Source organism: Penaeus monodon, chromosome 26 (assembly GCF_015228065.2).
Source record: "Penaeus monodon isolate SGIC_2016 chromosome 26, NSTDA_Pmon_1, whole genome shotgun sequence".
Lineage (NCBI taxonomy): Eukaryota > Metazoa > Arthropoda > Malacostraca > Decapoda > Penaeidae > Penaeus > Penaeus monodon.
The window spans coordinates 33,741,541-33,761,540 of NC_051411.1; the positions used below are offsets into that span (position 1 = coordinate 33,741,541).

Here is a 20,000-nt window from a genome sequence, read left to right on the forward strand (position 1 = left end):
GTATAGGGGAAAAAGGTAAGAAAGGGGAAAATGATAAAAAAAGTAACGGAAAGAGACCAAGAGACGGAAAAGTAAAATATAAAGATAGAAAGACATCATACAGGTAAGCAAATACACAATAATATGAATATTGCGAGAGGAGAAAGGCCGCGATAAAAGGAATCAAGAAAAAAGAAAGAAAAAAAAAAAAAAAAAAAAAAAAAAAAAATTATTTTATATAATATTTTATATAAATATATAATGTATATAATATTTTATATAAGGGAAAAATAATCATACATTTTCTCGTCCACACTGTTATCGTTATCTCCCTTTATTCACTATATTTCGTGAGCAGAAAAGAGAATCACATAACCCCCAAAAGGCTGCGCCGCGTCCATGTCGGGGGCACCCTAGGCTCTTGGGCTTTAAATCTATACCCATGACTCAAATGATTATGTAATTATGATAATTTAAAATTTATGTACTTCCTTTCATTTTTTTCGTGGCCAAGCCCAAAAATAATAAGGGGGGGACCCTGTTTTTTTCGTTTCCTTTTTTGTCTTCAGCTTATACCCATGTCCATTTCTTTTTTTTTTTTTTTTTTTTTGATATCTCTGTCCTAACTCTGCCGCCCCCCAGCTCTTTCGTTCCATTTATTATAGCTCTTTCTTTCTCTCTCTCTCCCTTTCTTTTTCTCACTTTCTCTTTCTCCCCTCTTCTCTTTTCTCTCTCTCTCCCTCTCTCTCTCTTTCTCTCTCTCTTTCTCTCCGCTCTCTCTCTCGCTCTTCTCCTCTTCTCTCTCTCACCTTTCTTTTTCTTTTCTCCTCTCTCTTCCCCTCTCTCTCTCTCTCTTCTTTCTTCCTTCTCTCTCTCTCTCCTTTCTCTCTCGCTCTCGCTCTCTCGCAACAGCTAATTGAGCTGACCACATGACCAAGTGTCTGACACCCTGTGGTTTCCAGGTAGTTGGGTTCCTTGTTGTCCTATGCTTTTACATCTTTATTTTAAAAGTCTCTCTCTCTCTATCTATCTATCTATCTACCTCTCACTATGTATGGTTTATTCCTGTATTCGATTTGTTAACTATATTGTGTAGTAACTTGATTCCCATTCAATAAACTTTTTCTATAACTTTTTTTTTTTTGTCACCACGCCTATATTTGAAAATTATTACTTTCTTAATGTCTTTCCTTCTCATTCTCTCTCTCTCTCGCTTCAGAAAGGGAATATGAGAAACCTTTCGATTTTTTACATTGTTTAATTACATATATGTACAGGTTGTAATGTGTTAATGGGATGATAGTTTTTATCAGTGAGCAGCGTTATGATTATGCAAATGAATATTGAAAACGAATCAGCGGAGGCCTACACCAGACATTTATAATGTGTTAATTAACGCTTCATCTGCAGTAATTACGTTTCCTTCTTATCTTTTGGCGTCTTATATTCTTTTCTTCTTTCATTTTTTTTTTGGGCTACCCAATTCTACTTTTTCTCTCCTTCACCCCCTGTGATCTCCTTAATCCGACAGCTTCTGTTTCCTTCTCTTCCTCTCTCTACCTTTTGTACTTTTTCTGTTCCTAGCCCGCCTGCGTCTCCTCCCTTTGCACCTCCGTCTGCGCCTACCCGTGGTGGATGAACACGCTTCTCCCGTGAGGCATCTGGACGAAGGACCCGCTGACGCTGGTGTCGGCGTCCTCCGTCGGGGCCCTTTCGGCGTCGGGGTTTTCGAAGCCGAAGAAGTCGTCTGCCCTGTATCTGGAGCATGAACTTGAAGGCGGAGGGAAGGATTTTCTCGGCGGGCCCCTCTGCAGTTTCCCCCCTCGGACAAGTCCCCCCCGGCCTTACCCGGCGAAGGATCCTGCGGGTCAGGGGCATAACGCCACAGGATCTCCAACATGTTCTGCGATCGAAGGGTCGTCCTAAACCCCCCACCCTGTGCCACTCCTTCAGGCTCTTGGAAACCTCGGGCGGATGCGATGGTCGCGCCCCCACACTCTCGTATTTGCCAAAGTCCCTCGGCTTCGCCGGCTGAAGCACGCCCAGGGCCTCGAGTCTGGCGGCGCGGTGCACGCGCACGCAGCACAGGCTACGAGGATCTGCGGGGAGCGGAACTCTCAGAAACAGGAATCAAGCGGGAGGCGATTAGGCAAGTAGGACAAGAAGCTCAACCGCTTGCATTTTCCTCATGGTTGCAGATTCAAACGTTAAAAAAAGGCAGATCAAGTGGCAGCAAAGATAAAAATATTTATAATGATAAATATAATGTAATGCTAATCCGAATTTATGTTATGAATTAACATGCCTCACTAATGACACCAATAGTTTTTACATGACCCGTCGATGATTGATGTAATAAATAAAAAACAAAAAATAAAAATGAAACATTTCCCCGGGTATTTATTCTACAGATGAAATGAGAATGAGATGAGGAGGAAGTCCCTAAAGATAACGAAAATTGCAAGGTCTCTCATTTCATCACAAATACATCAAAAGTGCTACTGCTTTTCCACAAACTCCACTAGCAATAATAACAATCAAAATAATTCCCCTACTGGAAAAGATAAGCAACAATGCTATTCATTGATCCCCATTGACACCCCCCGCCCCGAAATAAATGAATAAATAAATAAACAAAAGAAAATGAATACATACAGGAGCGTACATGTTGACGGCAGGAATGCGAGGCTGGAATGAATGACAGGTAGAGCAACGCGATCCTTATATAACATTCGTCTCCTTTGCATTTTGCCATAGGGGCCCCGGGCCCATTCCCTTTAGGCGTACTTTTGTTTCTCTCTTTCTCTTGCTAGGAATGATTTTCGTGTCGTTTCTGTCCGTTTGTATGGTTCTGTTTTATTCTCTCTCTCTCTCTCTCTTTTATTCTTTTTCTTTTATATATGGTTACATATATCTATTTTTTTTCCCTTTCCCTCTCGTCTGTCTTTTTTCCCCTTTTATCCTCCTTTTTTCTCTTTCACTCTCTCCCCATTTTCTCTCTCTTTCTTCTCACTCTTTCTCTCACTCTCTTTTCCCCTTTTTTCTCTTTTCCCTCTTTTTTTTCCATTTTCTCTCTCCCTCTCTTTCTCTTACTCTCTCCTCTCTCAAAAAATACCACAAACGAAAAAACAGACATACAAAATAAAACACCCTTTTTTTAAACGCAGAAGAAGCTCTCCCCCGCCCCGCTCCTTGCAGCGCCTGCCCCTGACCCACCCGCCCAACCCTGATATAAGGGAAGCTCCCGCGCCCCAGGACCACACTCGACCTTTTCCTGCTTCACGACGTCGCTCGCCCAACACTGCAGCATGACTCTTAAGGTGGGAGCTACGAGGATTACTGGCTTAGACATAACTCAACCCTAGCATGTGTGTGTGTGTGTGTCCTAACATAATATACACATATTCATATCTACATACATATTTATACATATATATATAGTGTGTGTACATATATATACGCACATATACATATACATATACAATATATATTCTTATATACATATACATATACAATTAATATTTTTTTAATACATATCAATACAAATTTTTCTTATATACAAACATATAAAATTATATTCATATACATATACGTTATTTAAAAATATTACATATACAATATTATACATATACAATATAATATATACATTATACTACACATTCTATACAAAATCTATATATACATATATATGTATATACATACAAACACACGCATGCATATACACACACATACGTGTGCGTGTGTGTGTGTGTGTGTGTATGTAACATCTATTGTATGCTGATGCATCTATGTGGATTACTGTTAAAATACGCATAAGATTAGTACTTAATCTAACACGCGCTCAGTAGCGTCATTCTGTGTATGAATGAAATTATAGAATGATTACTGATATAGATATGTAGGCGATTAAATGAACTAACACGCGCTCAGTAGGCGTTTAAATGAACGGGCCCAAACCCACTTAAAAAAAATAGATGGAACTGTTAACATGGGCATGTCTTCAAAATACTTTAAAATAGCGTGTGAGCGAGCGATTGCCTGAGTAGTGAAAGCAACGTGAAGAACAGACTGTATCTCTGTGGTGTTCGGTCCGCCACTGACCTCTCTTGCCCTCCCCTCGCGTCTCCCACAGGTCCTCTTCGTCGCAGCCACCGTGCTCTGCCTCTCAAGGGCGGCCCACAGATCCCAAAGCCCGGGCGTCCTGACCCGAGAGCCCTCGCGACTGGGCGACTACGAGAACGTGGTCGCCGCCACCATCGCTTTTGCCAACATCGTCAAGCTCTTCGCAAGGCCCCCGAGAACCGCGACAGGGCCAACGCCCCTGAAAAACTGCAGAGCTCATGCTCTTTTCATGCCCATCACGCGCAAGGCATACGGCCAGGAAAAGGCGGGGGGCAGAAAGATCTCGCAGGACAGTACCCCGCTTCAACGCCCCCGAGAGGGTCATGCCGCACGTGTCACCTCATAAACCAGCGCGGGGAGGGACTTCTTCGGACTCTCCACCACCACTTCGCCTGTGTATAAGCAACCTCTGCACTGAGGCCTCTCGCTGACTTTCGAACCAGCTATTTAGCATTTGAATTGCTCTGTTCCTCATTCCATGTCCTATAATTTAATTTTGTGTGAGTGTAACTTAATCATCTCCATGTTTTTTTCTAATGTTAAAGGTGTCAGTCTAAATGTTTATATTTATACATGGAGAATTCCTGTAAATAACAAGTCCATCGAAATACATATTGTAGCTGTTGCAATACATAAACCTAGCACCCCGAAATCTAGTTTTTATCTATGACTTCCGGTGTGACTTCATTCACATTACGTGAAGAATATCAAGGCAAGTAACGAAGACATTTGGTGCATTCTCAAGTTTGAAGGAGAAAAAAGTTCTAAACCCTCTTTTGCACACGTACTTGTTTTCATTGTATTTTATGCGTTTTGAAATTCATTCAAACTCTCTAACATTGATGAATATTAGTTTATTACCTTATATCGTATTCATTTTATTGATTCATACAGTCAACTATTAATTAATTTGGTATTACTATTTACCTGTTTAAACTGCAAACAATTAATATTTTTAGAAAGTGCCTCATTACTCCCCAGAAATAGCTTAATTTTCCCTAGTTTAAGAACCAAATAATATTTTAGGTTATTTATTGTTATCAAAATAGTTCCTTTGCGTACTGAACGGTTAAAAAAAATACTAAACTCTTCCTTTCTCGATGATAAAATTCATGTCTCTTAAAAACCATTATACATAATTATTTACCCTATGCTCAAAGAAAAATATAAACATTATGTTTAACCTTGACTTTTTTTTCTTTTTTTTTTAAGCAGACAAAAGGAACTCAAAGAAAAAATACTTTTGCCGATGTTCCTAACTGAGGAAAGCTCTCTCTCTCTCTCTCTATATATATATATATATATATATATATATAAATCGGATTGTATAGATAATATACATTTGTGAAAACGTTTTTCAAAAAAAAAGTCTTGCCCCTTTAATTTAAATTTTATAAATTTGGCCTCTTTGGGAAAAAAATCACAAAACGAAAATTTAAAAACAAACAATCAAATGGATAAAATTACGCGAAGAAAAACCAAGCAAAAAGAGGAAACCCTTTTTCTGGCAGTTTTAACCCCATTTATAAACGGAGAAACAAAAAAGTAACGCCTGTCCATATGGCCATAAATCTAACAAACACATAACGAAGGCAGCCAAATTCACGGCGGGTTTAGGACACCGTTCGGAAATATCCTGGTTTTATAAATACATCTTGATAGACTCTACAAACACATCAGATTTCGATATTTTGAAGAAAATACTTTAGAAACTCGACAGAGCCCAATGTGTTGAGGATAATGACAGGCTAACAACAATCTGTTTAGGCAGTTATTACAAAAGCAATTGCTCACTTGTATTTTGACTTGTATAAAACATTAAGTAACTAATAGCTATGACCAGGGTTCAAGGTGATTGACTAATAATAACATTTGTTCTCTAATTACTTAATTACACCTAGTTATGTTGCAACAGGATTTTTTTCTGACAGAAGTGCGTTGGGCAAAAGGAGCAACTTTTTTACCCCAAAAGTGGGTTTTGTGTGTGGTGGTTACGAGATTAGTTTATAGCTCTAAAACTACAAGAAAATGTAAAATAAAGAATATATATATATTACACTGAAAATAACACTAAGGTTGACTTTAGCACATGATAAGACTCGCTTTGTTCTTCAGCATCACTGGATTCCACTAAAATTAAAAATCTCAGCCACTTTTTAGTTTTTTTTAAACCACCCCTTTATCATTTTGAGCTGTCCTCAGGCCACTTCGGTTCTGTAAAGTGCTTCTGGGTCGTCGTATTATTTCCAAACGCTAAGCTTTTACCGTAAATGAAGCTTTGCGCAAAGTGTTCGACAACAGCTTCGCATTCGGCGTTAACGTCTGACTTTTTGCAATAGATTTTCGGGTAATTTTCTGGAATAGCGTCGCATAACCGATCGCGACGATGTTAGTATTGATAGATTCCCCTCTCTGCTATCCAAATATATCGAAATTATGCCGCGGGTCGCCCCCAAACCCCACCTTTTATGGCTCCGATAAGCAGGGGAGGGCGTGAAAGGTACCTGGCAAATTACGGGGATAAAATATAAATAACATACAGAATTACTCACTAATAGTGCAGGGAGCTGGGTACCCCTGCGTCTCCCCTCTCCACAACCCCCGCCCAGGAAAACAAAGACTCCTCCGCATATTCACAGCAGGAGAGAGGGGGGGGGGTCGGGGGGCTCCGGCCTCTATCCTCCCGGAAACAGGGGGGATTCTTTGTTTCTGGCGAAGGGAGCTCATCCCCCCGGGGGGGGGTCGCAGGGGGCCCAACCCCCCCTGCACTAACAATAAATGTTTGATTCGGTATATTCAATTTTCCCCCCGCAATTTCCTGTATTTTTTCATGCCCTCCCCTGCTCTCGGGGCCAAGAATATGGGCGTTTGTGTGTGTGTGGGGGGGGGGGGTGCACGGCATAATTCATACATATATGTGTACTAAAAGTGAGAGGAATCCATCGATACGCAAAATCGTTGCGATCGATTCTGCGACGCTATTCCAGAAAATTGCCGATATTCGATTTTTTAAAGGGAAGGTGATTTCACACGAATTTGATTTGCAAATATTAGTCAGTTTTTTTTTTTTTTTAATGGGAAGGGGGATAAAATTTTCTGTGTAAAAAGAATAAATAAATAAGTAAATAAATTAATAAAAAAAATAAAAGGACTGCAAGTTTTTTCACTTTGAAACCTATTCTTTAATGTGACAAGACCTCCATACCAAATTTCTGGGCAAAGTTAAGGAATTTTCTTCCGGTTTATTTAGAAAGACATCTCTCTCTCTCTCTCTCTCTCTCTCTCTCTCTCCATCACCTTATCTCTATCTCATCACACAAAAGGCAAGTGACAAAAACCCTAGTTTTTATACCACTACAAACAACTCTAAATAACAAAAAATAAGAAAAAAAAAAATTGATTATGTAAAACTCGTAACCTTCTGTCCACTGTCACACTTTTTCCATAAAGCTGAAACACTCCCCCTCTGCTTAGCCCCCCTTCCTCACCCCCGCCGTCGCCCCACCCCTCGAGACCCCGAGTATATAAAGGAAGCTCTCGCGCCCCAGAAGACACTCGACCCCCTCTCGCTTCACGACGTTGTTCGGCTATGCACTGCAGCATGATATTCAAGGTGGGGTCCGCAAGGAAACAGGAGTTTGTGTATGTGTGTACATGTAGAAACACGTTGTTTGTGCTGTGTTTTTTGGGAATGTAAAAGATTTAAACTATAAAAAATTTTTATTTATCATTGTATTATGGTTTATGTATATATATAATAATATATATATAAATATAAAATATAAATAAATTATAAATAATATAGATTTAAATTTAATATAAAATTAAAAGAATGAAAAATACACCCTAATAAATAATATGGTTTTGTATCACTTTTAAAAAATTTTTAATTACATTTTTAAACGGGGGGCAATTATCTTCCCATACTTCTTCTTTCCATTTCCGGTCCTTCGTATGTGGCAACATGCAAAATATTACAATTCCTCTTCCTCACAACGGAGGGCTCGAGAAACGTTCCCCCCACCTCCTTTTCCCCCGTTTTCCGCGGGGTTTTTCGAGCCACGTGCCCCCCTTACCCGCGGCCAGGATTCAACCCTCGCCGCAGCTGAAGCCCCGGAAAGGCGTAGGAAAAGGGTTCCCGAACACGTCGCCCTTCAAGCCCGGGGGGCTCCCCGGCCCCGAACCAAAGCCCCGTAACGGACTTCTCGACTCTCCACCCCCAAAGGCGGGGCCCGGAAAGGGCGGGGGTAGGAAGTCCCAACCCCGACCCCCCTTTAAAAGGCCCCCCAATCATCCCGCCCTTAACCTCCCCTGGGGGATATTTTTCCCATTTCCCCCAAAATATTTTTTGGTATTTTTCACAAAAGTTCTGAAATGGAGAGAGGCCTTAATGGGCTAATTTTTAAATATATTCCCCCTTTGTTTCACTTATAAATTTTACCCAAGGACCCACCCAAAGGTCAAAGATCACGAGATGAAATTCTTGTGGCAAAAATTTTTAAATAAACATAATTTTTCACCTTATAAAACCCCAATCACCCGGTAAAAGTACAAGAAACTTTTCCCCCAAAATTTAATCAAATAAACAAATAATTTAGGAATAATCATCCCCATTTCAAAAAAAACGCCCATTGGGTTAAAGTCAATAATGACATATTCTTTTTTTTCTCCGCCTCCCCCTTCCCCTCCTCCTCCTTTCCTTTTTTTTTCTCCTCCTCTCTCCTCTTTTTTTTTCTTTTTTCTCCTTTCTTTTCTTTTTTCTCCTTTTTTTTTTTTTTTTTTTTTTTTTTTTTTGTTTTGATTTTTTTGTTTTTGTTATTTTTTGTTTCCCCCTTTTTTTTTTTTTTTTTTTTTTTTTTTTTTTTTTTGTTTTTTTTTTTTTTGTTCTTTCTTTTTTTTATGTTTTGTTTTTTTTCCCCGTTTTTTTCTTTTTTTCCTTTTTTTGTTTTCGTTTTCTTTTGTCTTTTTTTTATCTCCCTTCCTCCCCCCCCTTTACCCCCCCTTTTTCTTTCTTTCTTTTTTTTTATCTTTTTTCCTACCCTTCTCTCCTTTTTCCCTCTCTTTTTCTTCTCGTCTTTTTTTCTCTCTTTTTCTTTCCTTTTCTTCTCTCTCTTTCTCCTCTCTCTCTTCTCTTTTCCTCTTTCTTCTCTCTCTTCTCTTCCTCTCTCTTTCTCTTTCTTTCTCTCTCTTATTTTTCTCTCTCTCTTTCTCTTCCCTTCTCTCTCTCTCTCTCTCTCTCTCTCTCTCTCGCTCTTTTTTCTCTCTCCTCTCTCTCTCTCCTCTCTCTCTTCTTCTCTTCTCTCTCTCTCTCTTCTTTTTTCCTTCTCTCCTCTCTCCTCTTTCTCTCTCGCTCTCTCTCTAGCAACAACTATTTGAGCTCTCTCTTTCTCTCTCTCTCCTCTCTTCTTTTCTCCCCGTCGCTCTCTCTCTCACTCTCTCTCTCTCGCCTCTCTCTCTCTCTCTCTCTCTCTCTTTCTCTCTCGCTCTCTCTCTCTCTAGCAACAGCTATTTGAGCTGACCACATGACCAAGTGTCTGACACCCTGTGGTTTTTCCAGGCATTTGGGTTCCTTGTTGTCCTATGCTTTTACATCTTTATTTTAAAAGTCTCTCTCTCTCTCTTTCTCTCTCTCTCTCTCTATGCATGGTTTATAACTGTATTCGATTTGTTAACTATATTGTGTAGTAACTTGATTCCCATTCAATAACTTTTTTGTCACCACGCCTATATTTGAAAATTATTACCTTCTTAATGTCTTTCCTTCTCATTCTCTCTCTCTCTCTCTCTCTCTCTCTCTCTTCAGAAAGGGAATATGACAGACCTTTCAATTTTTTACATTGTTTAATTACATGTATGTACAGGTTGTAATGTGTTAATGGGATGATAGTTTTTATCAGTGAGCAGCGTTAGTTTTATGCAAATAAATGTGAATCGTCAGGGGAGCCACACCAGACATTTATAAGTGTTAATTTAAACTTTTGGCGTTTTTATTTGTTCTTTTTATTACTCGTTGGATACCGCCGATTCAAATTTTTCACTATCTTGTGATCTCCTGAATCCGACAGCTTCTGTCTCCCTCTCCTCTTCATCTCTCTACCTTTTGTACTTTTTCTGCTCCTAGCCCGCCTGCGTCTCCTCCCTTTTGCACCTCCGTCTGCGCCTACCAGTGGTGGATGAACACGCTTCTCCCGTGAGGCATCTGGACGAAGGACCCGCTGACGCTGGTGTCGGCGTCCTCCATCGGGGCCCTTTCGGCGTCGGGGTTTTCGAAGCCGAAGAAGTCGCTGCCCTGTATCTGGAGCATGAACTTGAAGGCGGAGGGAAGGATCTTCTCGGCGCGGTCCAGTCTCTGCAGCTCCTCCTCGGACACAGTCCGCCCCTCGGCCTTAGCCACGGCGAACAGGATCTTGCGGGTCACGGGCATAAACCCATCAGGATCTCCAACATTTCTGCGGTCAAGGGGGTCGTCCTGGGGGGGAGTCATCCTGCGGCCAGCCCCTTTCAGGCTCTAAAAACCTCGGGCGGGATTCGGGGTCCCGCCACCAGTTCTCGTATTTGCCTAAGCCCCTCGGCTTCGCCGGCTGAAGCACGCCCGGGGCCTCGTAGTCTGGGGGAGGGCGCACGCACACGCAGCCAGGCTCGGGGATCTGGGGGGAGGGAACTCTCAGAAACAGGAATCAAGCGGGAGGCGATTAGGCAAGTAGGACAAGAACTAAAACCCCTTGCATTTTCCTCATGGTTGCAGATTCAAACGTTAAAAAAAAAGGCAGATCAGGTGGCAGCAAAGATAAAACTTTTTTTAAAGATAAAATATACAATCCGAATTTTGTTTTGGGTAAAAGGCCTCCAAGCACCAATAGTTTTTACGATGATGCCGTCGATGATAATGATGATAATAATAATGATAAAAACAAGAAATACAAATGAAATCCATTTCTCCGGTATTTATTGTACTGGAAAAAATAGGGTAGATGAGGAGGAAAACCCCTAAAGATAAAAGGTCTCTCATTTCATCACAAATACATCAAAAGTGCTACTGCTTTTCCACAAACTCCACTAGCAATAATAACAATCAAAATAATCCCCTACTGGGGAAAAAATAACAACAATTCTTTTTTTTCATTGATCCTCATTGACACCCCGCCCCGAAAGAAATAAATGAATAAATACATAAACAAAAGAAAATGAATACATACAGCAGCGTACATGTTAACGGCAGGAATGCGAGGCTGGAATGAATGACAGGTAGAGCAACGCGATCCTTATATAACATTCGTCTTGCCTTGACAGTTGCCAGAGGGTCCCAGGGCCATTCCCTTCAGGCGTACTTTTGTTTCTCTCTTTCTCTTGCTAGGAATGATTTTCGTGTCGTTTCTGTCTGTTTGTATGGTTCTGTTTTATTCTCTCTCTCTCTCTCTCTTTTATTCTTTTTCTTTTATATATGGTTACATATATCTATTTTTTTCCCTTTCCTCTCTCTGTCTGTCTTTCTTTCTCTTTCACTCTCTCGCTCTCTTTCTCTTTCACTCTCTCTCTCACACTTTCTCTCTTTCTCTCTCACTCTTTCTCTCACTCTTTCTCTCTCACTTTTTCTCTCTCCCTCTCTTTTTCTCTCACTTTCTCTCTCCCTCTCTTTCTCTTACTCTCTCTCTCTCTCTCTCACAAATACCACAAACGAAAAAACAGACATACAAAATAAAACACCCTTTCCTTAACGCAGAAGAACCTCTACCCCGCCTCGCTCCTTGCAACGCCCTCGCCTCCTGACCACAGCCGCACCAGACGCCTGAGTATATAAGGGAAGCTCTCGCGCCCCAGGACCACACTCGACCTTTTTCCCGCTTTACACGTCGTCGCCCAAAAACTCAGAGATCTTAAGGTGGGAGCTACGAGGATTACTGGCTTGGACATAACACGGCCCTAGCATGTGTGTGTGTGTGTGTGTGTGTCCTGACCAAAAATACACTATTCAATCTTTTACATATTTTAAATAATATAGTGTGTGTTTAAAATATATACGCACATATAAATTTCATTAAATATATATTTTTATATACATATACATAACAAAAATAATTCTTTATACAATACATATATAATAAATATAACATAACTATACAAATATATCTATACATAATATATATATACATTTACTACACATAACATATAAAATACCTTTTTATAAAATATATATTATATTTAAACAAAATTTAAAGTATAAAACAACAAACTACGCATGCATATCACACACATACTGTGGCGTGTGTGTGTTGTGTATGTAAATTAAAGTTACTACTTTTATGCTTATGCATCTATGGGTTACGTTAAAAACGCATAAGATTATATTAAAACTAACACGCCTCAGTACGCATTCGTTATGAGAAATTTAGAATGATTACTGATATAGATATGTAGGCGATTAAATGAACAGGCAAGCCACTTCAAAAATAGATGTGAACTGTTAACTATTGGAACATGTCTTCAGTAATACATTAATACGCGTGTGAGCGAGCGATTGCCTGAGTAGTGAAAGCAACGTGAAGAACTGACAGGTATCTCTGTGGTGTTTGGTCCGCCACTGACCTCTCTTGCCCTCCCCTCGCGTCTCCCACAGGTCCTCTTCGTCGCAGCCACCGTGCTCTGCCTCTCAAGTGCGGCCCCACAGAGGTACCAAGCCCTGGGGGTCCTGCAGCCCGAGAGCCCTGCCCTGGGATACGAGAACTGGTCGCCGCCAATCGCGTTTGCCAACATTGTCAAGCTCTTCCGCAAGGGGCTCCGAGAACCGGGGTAGGGGCCAACGACCCCAAAAAGTCCCCGCAGCTCATGCTCGACTTCATGCCCACACGCGCAAGGTCAAAGGCCCGGAAAAGGCGGGGGCAGAAATCTCGCAGGACACGTACCACCGCTTCACGGGCCGCGAGAGGGTCATGCCGCACGTGGTCACCTTCATGAACCAGCTGCGGGAGATGGACTTCTTCGGACTCTCCACCACCACTTCGCCTGTGTATAGGCAACCTCTGCACTGAGGCCTCTCGCTGACTTTCGAACCAGCTATTTAGCAGTTGAATTGCTCTGTTCCTCATTCCATGTCCTATAATTTAATTTATGTGAGTGTAACTTAATCATCTCCATGTTTTTTTCTAATGTTAAAGGTGTCAGTCTAAATGTTTATATTTATACATGGAGAATTCCTGTAAATCAACAAGTCCAGCGAAATATATATTGTAGCTGTGGCAATACATAAACCTAGCACCCCAAAATCTAGCTTTTATCTATGACTTCCGGCGTGACTTCTTTAATTACTGAAAAATTCAAAGGGAAAATAAAGAAGACTTTTTGGTGCATTCTCAAGTTACCTTATCAGGAATTTATATACATAGATACTTCTTCCACCACTACTACTATTAATGAAAACAAGAAGAACGATAGTAATAATGATAATACCTAGCTAAAAATAACACTCCCTTTTCGGTAAGCCATGTGTTTAAGAACTTTCCTTTTCCTTCACTTGCCGTTTTCTTTGCTTTCCCACAAACGGCTGCGGTCTGGTGCTTCTCAGTAGTTGTTAGTTTTCCTCTTCCCGTGGAAAAACTAGTCGTTTTTTTTCCTCAAAACAAGGTAATGCCTTGTTTTTTTTTATTTTTCTTTTAAAACCACAAGGCGGCCCAAAAAAGTTTGAAGGAGAAAAAAAGTTCTAAACCCTCTTTTCCACACGTACTTGGTTTTATTGTATTTTATGCGTTTGAAATTCATTCAAACTCTCTAATATTGATGAATATTAGTTTATTGACTTATTTCATATTGATTCATACATTCATCTATTAATTAATTTGGTATTATTATTTACCAGTTTACTGCAAACAACTAATATTTTTAGAAAGTGCCTCATTACTCCCCAGAAATAGCTTAATTTTCCCTAGTTTAAGAACCAAATAAATTTTAGGTTATTTATTGTTATCAAAATATTTCCTTTGCGTACTGAACAGTTAAAAAAAATACTAAACTCTTCCTTTCTCGATGATAAAATATTTAGTCTCTTAAAACCCTATACATAATTATTTAACCCCATACTCAAAAAAAATAAAACATTATGTCTAACCTTGACTTTTTTTTTCTTTTTTTTTTAAGCAGACAAAAGGAACTCAAAGAAAAAATACTTTTGCCGATGTTCCTAACTGAGGAAAGCTATATATACATAAAAAAAAATCGGATTGTATAGATAATATACATTTGTGAAAACGATTTATTCATAATAAAAAGTCTTGCTCTTTAATTGCATTTTATCAATTTGGCGTCTCTTTGAAAAAAAAAAATCCAACAAAACGTAAGATTAAAGAAAAAAACAATCATATATAGGATAAAATTACGCGAACGATAACCATAGCAACAAGAGGCAACCTTTTTCTGGCAGTTTTAACCCCAAGTTATAAACGGAGAAACAAAAAAGTAACGCCTATCCATATGGCCATAAATCTAACAAACACATAACGAAGGCAGCCAAATTCACGGCGGGTTTACGACACCGTTCGGAAATATCCTGGTTTTATAACACACAGAAGACAAATACATCTTGATAGACTCTACAAACACATCAGATTTCGATATTTTGAAGAAAATACTTTAGAAACTCGACAGAGCCCAATGTGTTGAGGATAATGACAGGCTAACAACAATCTGTTTAGGCAGTTATTACAAAAGCAATTGCTCACTTGTATTTTGACTTGTATAAAACATTAAGTAACTAATAGCTATGACCAGGGTTCAAGGTGATTGGCTAATAATAACATTTGTTCTCTAATTACTTAATTACACCTAGTTATGTTGCAACAGGATTTTTTCTGACAGAAGTGCGTTCGGCAAAGGAGCAACTCTTTTACACCAAAGTGTGTGTGTGTGTTTACAGAGATTAGTTTATTTAGCTCAAAAAAACAAGAAAAAATGTTATAATATATATATATATATATATATATATATATATATATTACACTGAAAATAACACTAAGGTTTATCTTAGCGCATGATATGACTCGCTTTGTTCTTCAGCATCACTGGATTACACTAAAATTAAAAATTCTCAGGCACTTATTAGATTTTTTCACCACCCCTTTATCATTTTGAGCTGTCCTCAGGCCACTTCGCAAAGTGTTGGAAAACAGCTTCGCATTCGGCGTTAACGTCTGACTTTTTGCAATAGATTTTCGGGTAAATTTCTGGAATAGCGTCGCATAACCGATCGCGACGAGTTTTTAAAGATAGATTTCCCCCCTCTGCTATCCAAAAATATCAAATTAACCGCGGGTCCCCCCAAACCCTTTTATGGCTCCGATAAGCAGGGGAGGGCATGAAAGGTACCTGGCAAATTACGGGGATAAAATATAAATAACATACAGAATTACTCACTAATAGTGCAGGGAGCTGGGTACCCCTGCGTCTCCCCTCTCCACAACCCCCCCCCAGGAAAAAAAAGACTCCTCCGCATTTCCGCAGGAGGAGCCAGCGGGTGTCTGCCCCCACGCTTATCCCGCCCGGGAAAAATGGGAGGATTCATTGTGTTCCTGGGCGAGGGAGCTGCATCCACCCCAGGAGGGGAATCGCTAGGGGGTCCAACTCCGCCTAAAAATAATTGATTGATTCTGTGTTATTATTCTTTTTACCCGCAATTTTTTCCCTGTACCTTTCATGCCCTCCCCTGCTCTCGGGGCCAAGAATATGGGCGTTTGTGTGTGTGTGTGGGGGGGGGGGGGGTACGGCATAATTCATACATATATGTGTACTAGAGGAGAGAGGAATCCATTGATACGCAAAATCGTTGCGATCGGTTCTGCGACGCTATTCCAGAAAATTGCCGATATTCGATTTTTTAAAGGGAAGGTGATTTCACACGAATTTGATTGGCAAATATTTGTCAGTTTTTTTTTATGGGAAGGGGGATAACATTTTCTGTGTAAAAAAAAAAAAAAAAAATTATTAATTAATTAATAAAAATAAAAATAAAAGAACTGCAAGTTTTTTCTCTTTGAAACCTATTCTTTAATATGACAAGACCTCCATACCAAATTTCTGGGCAAAGTTGAGGAATTTTCTTCCGGTTTATTTAGAAAGACATCTCTCTCTCTCTCTCTTTCTCTCTCTCTCTCTCCCTCTCTCTCTTTCTCTCTCTCTCTCTCTCCATCACCTTATCTCTATCTCATCACACAAAAGGCAAGTGACAAAAACTGTAGTTTTTATACCACCACAAACAACTCTAAATAACAAAAAAATAAAAACAAAAAAAAAATTATGTAAAAATCGTAACCTTCTGTCCACTGTCACACTTTTTCCACAAAGCTGAAACACTCCCCCTCCCTTCAGCCCCCCTTCCTCTCCCCCCCTTCCTCACCCCCGCTGTCGCCCCGCCCCTCGAGACCCCCGAGTATATAAAGGAAGCTCTCGTGCCCCCGAAGACCCTCGACCCCCTCCCGCTTCACGACGTCGTTCGGCTATGCACTGCAGCATGATGTTCAAGGTGGGGTCCGCAGGGAAACAGGAGTTTGTGTATGTGTGTATGGAGAAGCACACGTTGTTTGTTTTGTGTGTGTGTGTTTATGGTTGGTTTTGGGGTGTAAGATTTTCATATATAATTTTTATTTTATTTTATTGTGTATGATATATATAAAATATGTAAAATAATATAATTAAATTTAATATATATATTATATATATATATATGAATGAATGAATGGTATAACAGTCGTATAAATAATGATGGATGTGTGCATCACATGTAAAGGTGTTGATTTAGATATACATATGTGAAACAGGCAAAATATCTATGCATACATTCATTCATTAATACACAATTACTAACGCGTGCCTTCGTAGTGTAGGCAAGCATGACAAATATTACTTGACTTCCAATCTTTCCCCCAAAAGGAGGTTTCCCGGGGAAAATTCGTTCCGCAGCTGACCTCCTTTTCCTTTCCCTCGTATTTCCTGCAGGTCCTTGTCGTAGCCACCGTGCTCTGCTTCACCCATGCGGCCACGGAGAGGTACCAAGCCCTGGGCGTCCTGCAGCCGAAGGGGCCCCCGCGACCCGGGCGACTACGAAAAGTGGTCGCCCCCACCCTCGACGTCTTGCCGACATGCAAACTTTTCCCCAAGGTTTTCCCAGAACCGCACGGGCCAACGACCCCGATAAAGTCCGCAGCTCATCTCGACTTCATGCCCCATACGCGCAAGGTCATAGAAGCCACGGAGAAGGGAGGGCAGGAAGATCCCGGGGACACGTACCGGCCGCTTTAACGCCGCCGAGAGGGGCATGCCGCCCGGGCACCCTTTATGAACCCCTGCGGGGGATGGACTTCCCGGACTCTCCACCACCACACCTGCCTTGTATGGGGGGGGTTTTAAACCCGAAGCCTTCTTAATTTCGGAGAGGTTCCTCTAATAAGGCTTAATCTTTATTCTCTATGCCTCAATACCCTCTTCCCTGGTGTGTGATTCACCTTTAGTCACATTTATGCTCGCAAGTGAATTCTTTTCTGATATTTTCCTTGCACAGAGTCGTGTAAATTGTAGTTCAGCAGTAGAGTGAAATGTACATTGTAGATCTAAAAATATATTTTAATATATTACCTATATGTTTTCATCCTTGACTAAATACCCCAATCGACAGCCCAAAGGGTGCAAAGTACGAAAATCAATTCTGTCGGCCAAATCCTAACAAAACAAAAAAATTAACTGCACCTTTTGGAATCATCATCTCCGATTAAAAGTCAAAAGAAACAGTCCCATTGGTGTATCAAGTCACGGGATAATGAGCAGTATATCATTCTGATTTCTTACCGCACTCGTCCGCATTCCGGCCTCAGTGCAATAAACTGACCATATTACTTTTTTTTTTTTCGCTCCCCTCCTCTCCTTTTCTCTTCTCTCTCCTCTCGCTCAAACTCTCCTCCTCTCTCTCTCTCTCTCCTCTCTCTCTCTCTCTCCTCTTTTCCCTTTTCCTCTCTCTTTTTTCCCCCTCTCTCTCTTTTTCCCCTCCTCTCTCTCTCTCTCTCTCTCTCTCTCCCCTCTCTCCTTTCCTCTCTTTCCTCTCTTTCCGCCCCCTCTCTTTTTTTCTGCTCTCCTCTTTTCTCCCTCGCTCTCTCTTTTTCTCGCTTCTCTCTCTTTTCTCCCCCTCCTTTTTCTCTCTCTCTCCGCTCTCGCCCCCTCTCTCCTTTTCCCTCTTTGCTCTCTCCTCTCTACTCCCCTCCCCCCTCTCCTTTTTTCTCCCCCCTCCCTTTTTTCTCTCTTTTTCCCCCTTTTTCTCTCTCTCCTCTCCTTCTCTCCCCCTCTCCTTTTTTTCTCTCGTTTTTTCCCAAACCCCCCCGCTCTCTCTCTCTCTCCCCCTTTCTCTCCTCTCTCCTCTCCTCTCCTCCTCTCTTTTTTTTCTCTCTTCCTTCTCTTCTCCTCTCCCTCTCTCCTCTTTTCCTCCCCCCCTCTTTCTCTCCTCTCTCTCCCTCTCTTTCCTTTTCTCTCTTCCCCTCCCCTCTCTTTTCCCTCCCTCTCTCTCTCTCTTCCCCCTCTTTTTTCTTTCTCTTCCCTTTTTCCCCCCTCTTTCTCTCTCTCCTTTCTCTTTCTTCCCTTCTCCCCTTTTCCCCTCCCCTTTCCCCCTCCCCTCCCTTTTCCCTCTCCTCTCCTCCCCTCTCTCTCTTCTCTCTCTCCTCCCCTCCCCTCTCTCGCCCCCTCTCCTTTTTCTCCTTCTCGCTTTTTCCTTCTTTTCTCTTCCCCCTCCTTCTCTCTCTTTCCTCTCTCTTCTCTCGTTTCCTCCTCTCTCTTCTCTCTTCCTCTCCCTCTTTTCTCTCCTCCCCTCTCTCTCTCTTTCTTTCCTCTCCTCTTCTCCCTCTCTCTCTCTTTCTCCTCCCCCTTCTCTCTCCCTTTTGCTTTCCTTTTCCTCCTTTTTCTTCTCTCTCCCTCTCTCTCTTCTCTCCCCTTTCTCCCTCCTCTTACCCCCTTTTCCCTTTTCCTTTTTCTTTCTTTCCTTTTTTTTTTCTCTCTCTTTCTCTCCCCTCTTCATTTTTCCCTTTTTTTTTCTTTTTTTCTTCCCTCTCTTTTCCCCCCCCTTTTTTTTCTTCCTTCCTTTCCCTCTTCTCTTCCTCTCCCTCTTCTCTCTTCCCCCCCTTTTTCCCTTTTTTTTTTCGTTTCTTTTTTTTGGGGTTTTTTTTCCTCCTTTTTCTCCCTCGCCCCCCTTTCTTTTTTCCTTTTTCCCTTTCCCCCTTTTCTTTCTCCTTTTCTTTCCCCCCCTTTCTCCCCCCCTTTTTCCTCCTTCCCTTTTGTTCCTTCCCTTCTTCCCCCTTTTCTCTTTTTCTCTCTACCCCTTCTTTCCTCCCCCCGCTCTCTCCCTCCCCCCCCCTACAACACTTTTGGGCTGCCCCCCTGACCGTGTCCTCCCCTGGGGGTTTCCCGGGGTTTTTTTTTTGGTTTTTTTGGCCAAAAGCTTTTTACATATTTTTTTTTTAAAAAAGTCTTCTCCCCTCCTTTTCCCTCCCCCCTCCATGCCCCGTTTTTTAAAGGGAGGGGTTTGTTTCAAGGGTTTTTTTAAACTTTGGGTTCCCAACATTTTTTTGTCCCACCACACGGGCCTTTTGAAAAAATTATTACCTTCTTTATTTCCTTCCCTCCTCCCCTCACCCCTCTCCCTCTTTCAGGGGAAAAAACAGACCTTTAATTTTTTACGGGAATTCGGGAAAAGGAAAAAAAGGGGGAGGGATAAGTTTTTTTTTTTAAAAAAACCCGCTTTATTTTTTTGCAAAATAAATAAAAAACGATAGGGAGCCCCTAAAACTTTATAATGTTTTAATTTTTAATCTTTTTTTTGGATAAAGGCCTTTTACTTTTCCCTTTTTTCTGTTCCCCCCATTCTTTTTTTGGAACCCCGA

At 41.0% G+C, this 20,000-nt stretch overlaps 1 protein-coding gene and 3 pseudogenes across 1 annotated transcript; 2 read left to right on the top strand and 2 right to left on the bottom strand.

Moving 5' to 3' along the window:
• Positions 1-1,485: 1,485 nt before the first annotated feature.
• LOC119589668 lies at positions 1,486-3,289 on the bottom strand (annotated as a pseudogene).
• Positions 3,288-4,447, top strand: LOC119589669 (annotated as a pseudogene).
• A 5,711-nt stretch (positions 4,448-10,158) lies between these two features.
• Positions 10,159-12,012, bottom strand: LOC119589671. The gene is made up of 3 exons (XM_037938262.1): positions 11,881-12,012; positions 10,645-10,748; positions 10,159-10,607 (listed from the first exon to the last, which is right to left on the bottom strand). Exons 1-3 carry the CDS (start codon positions 12,010-12,012, stop codon positions 10,262-10,264), a joined length of 582 nt encoding a protein of 193 aa, XP_037794190.1. The 3' UTR covers positions 10,159-10,261.
• Positions 12,013-12,576: 564 nt separating this feature from the next.
• On the top strand, positions 12,577-13,357 carry LOC119589672 (annotated as a pseudogene).
• The last annotated feature ends 6,643 nt before the right edge of the window (positions 13,358-20,000 follow it).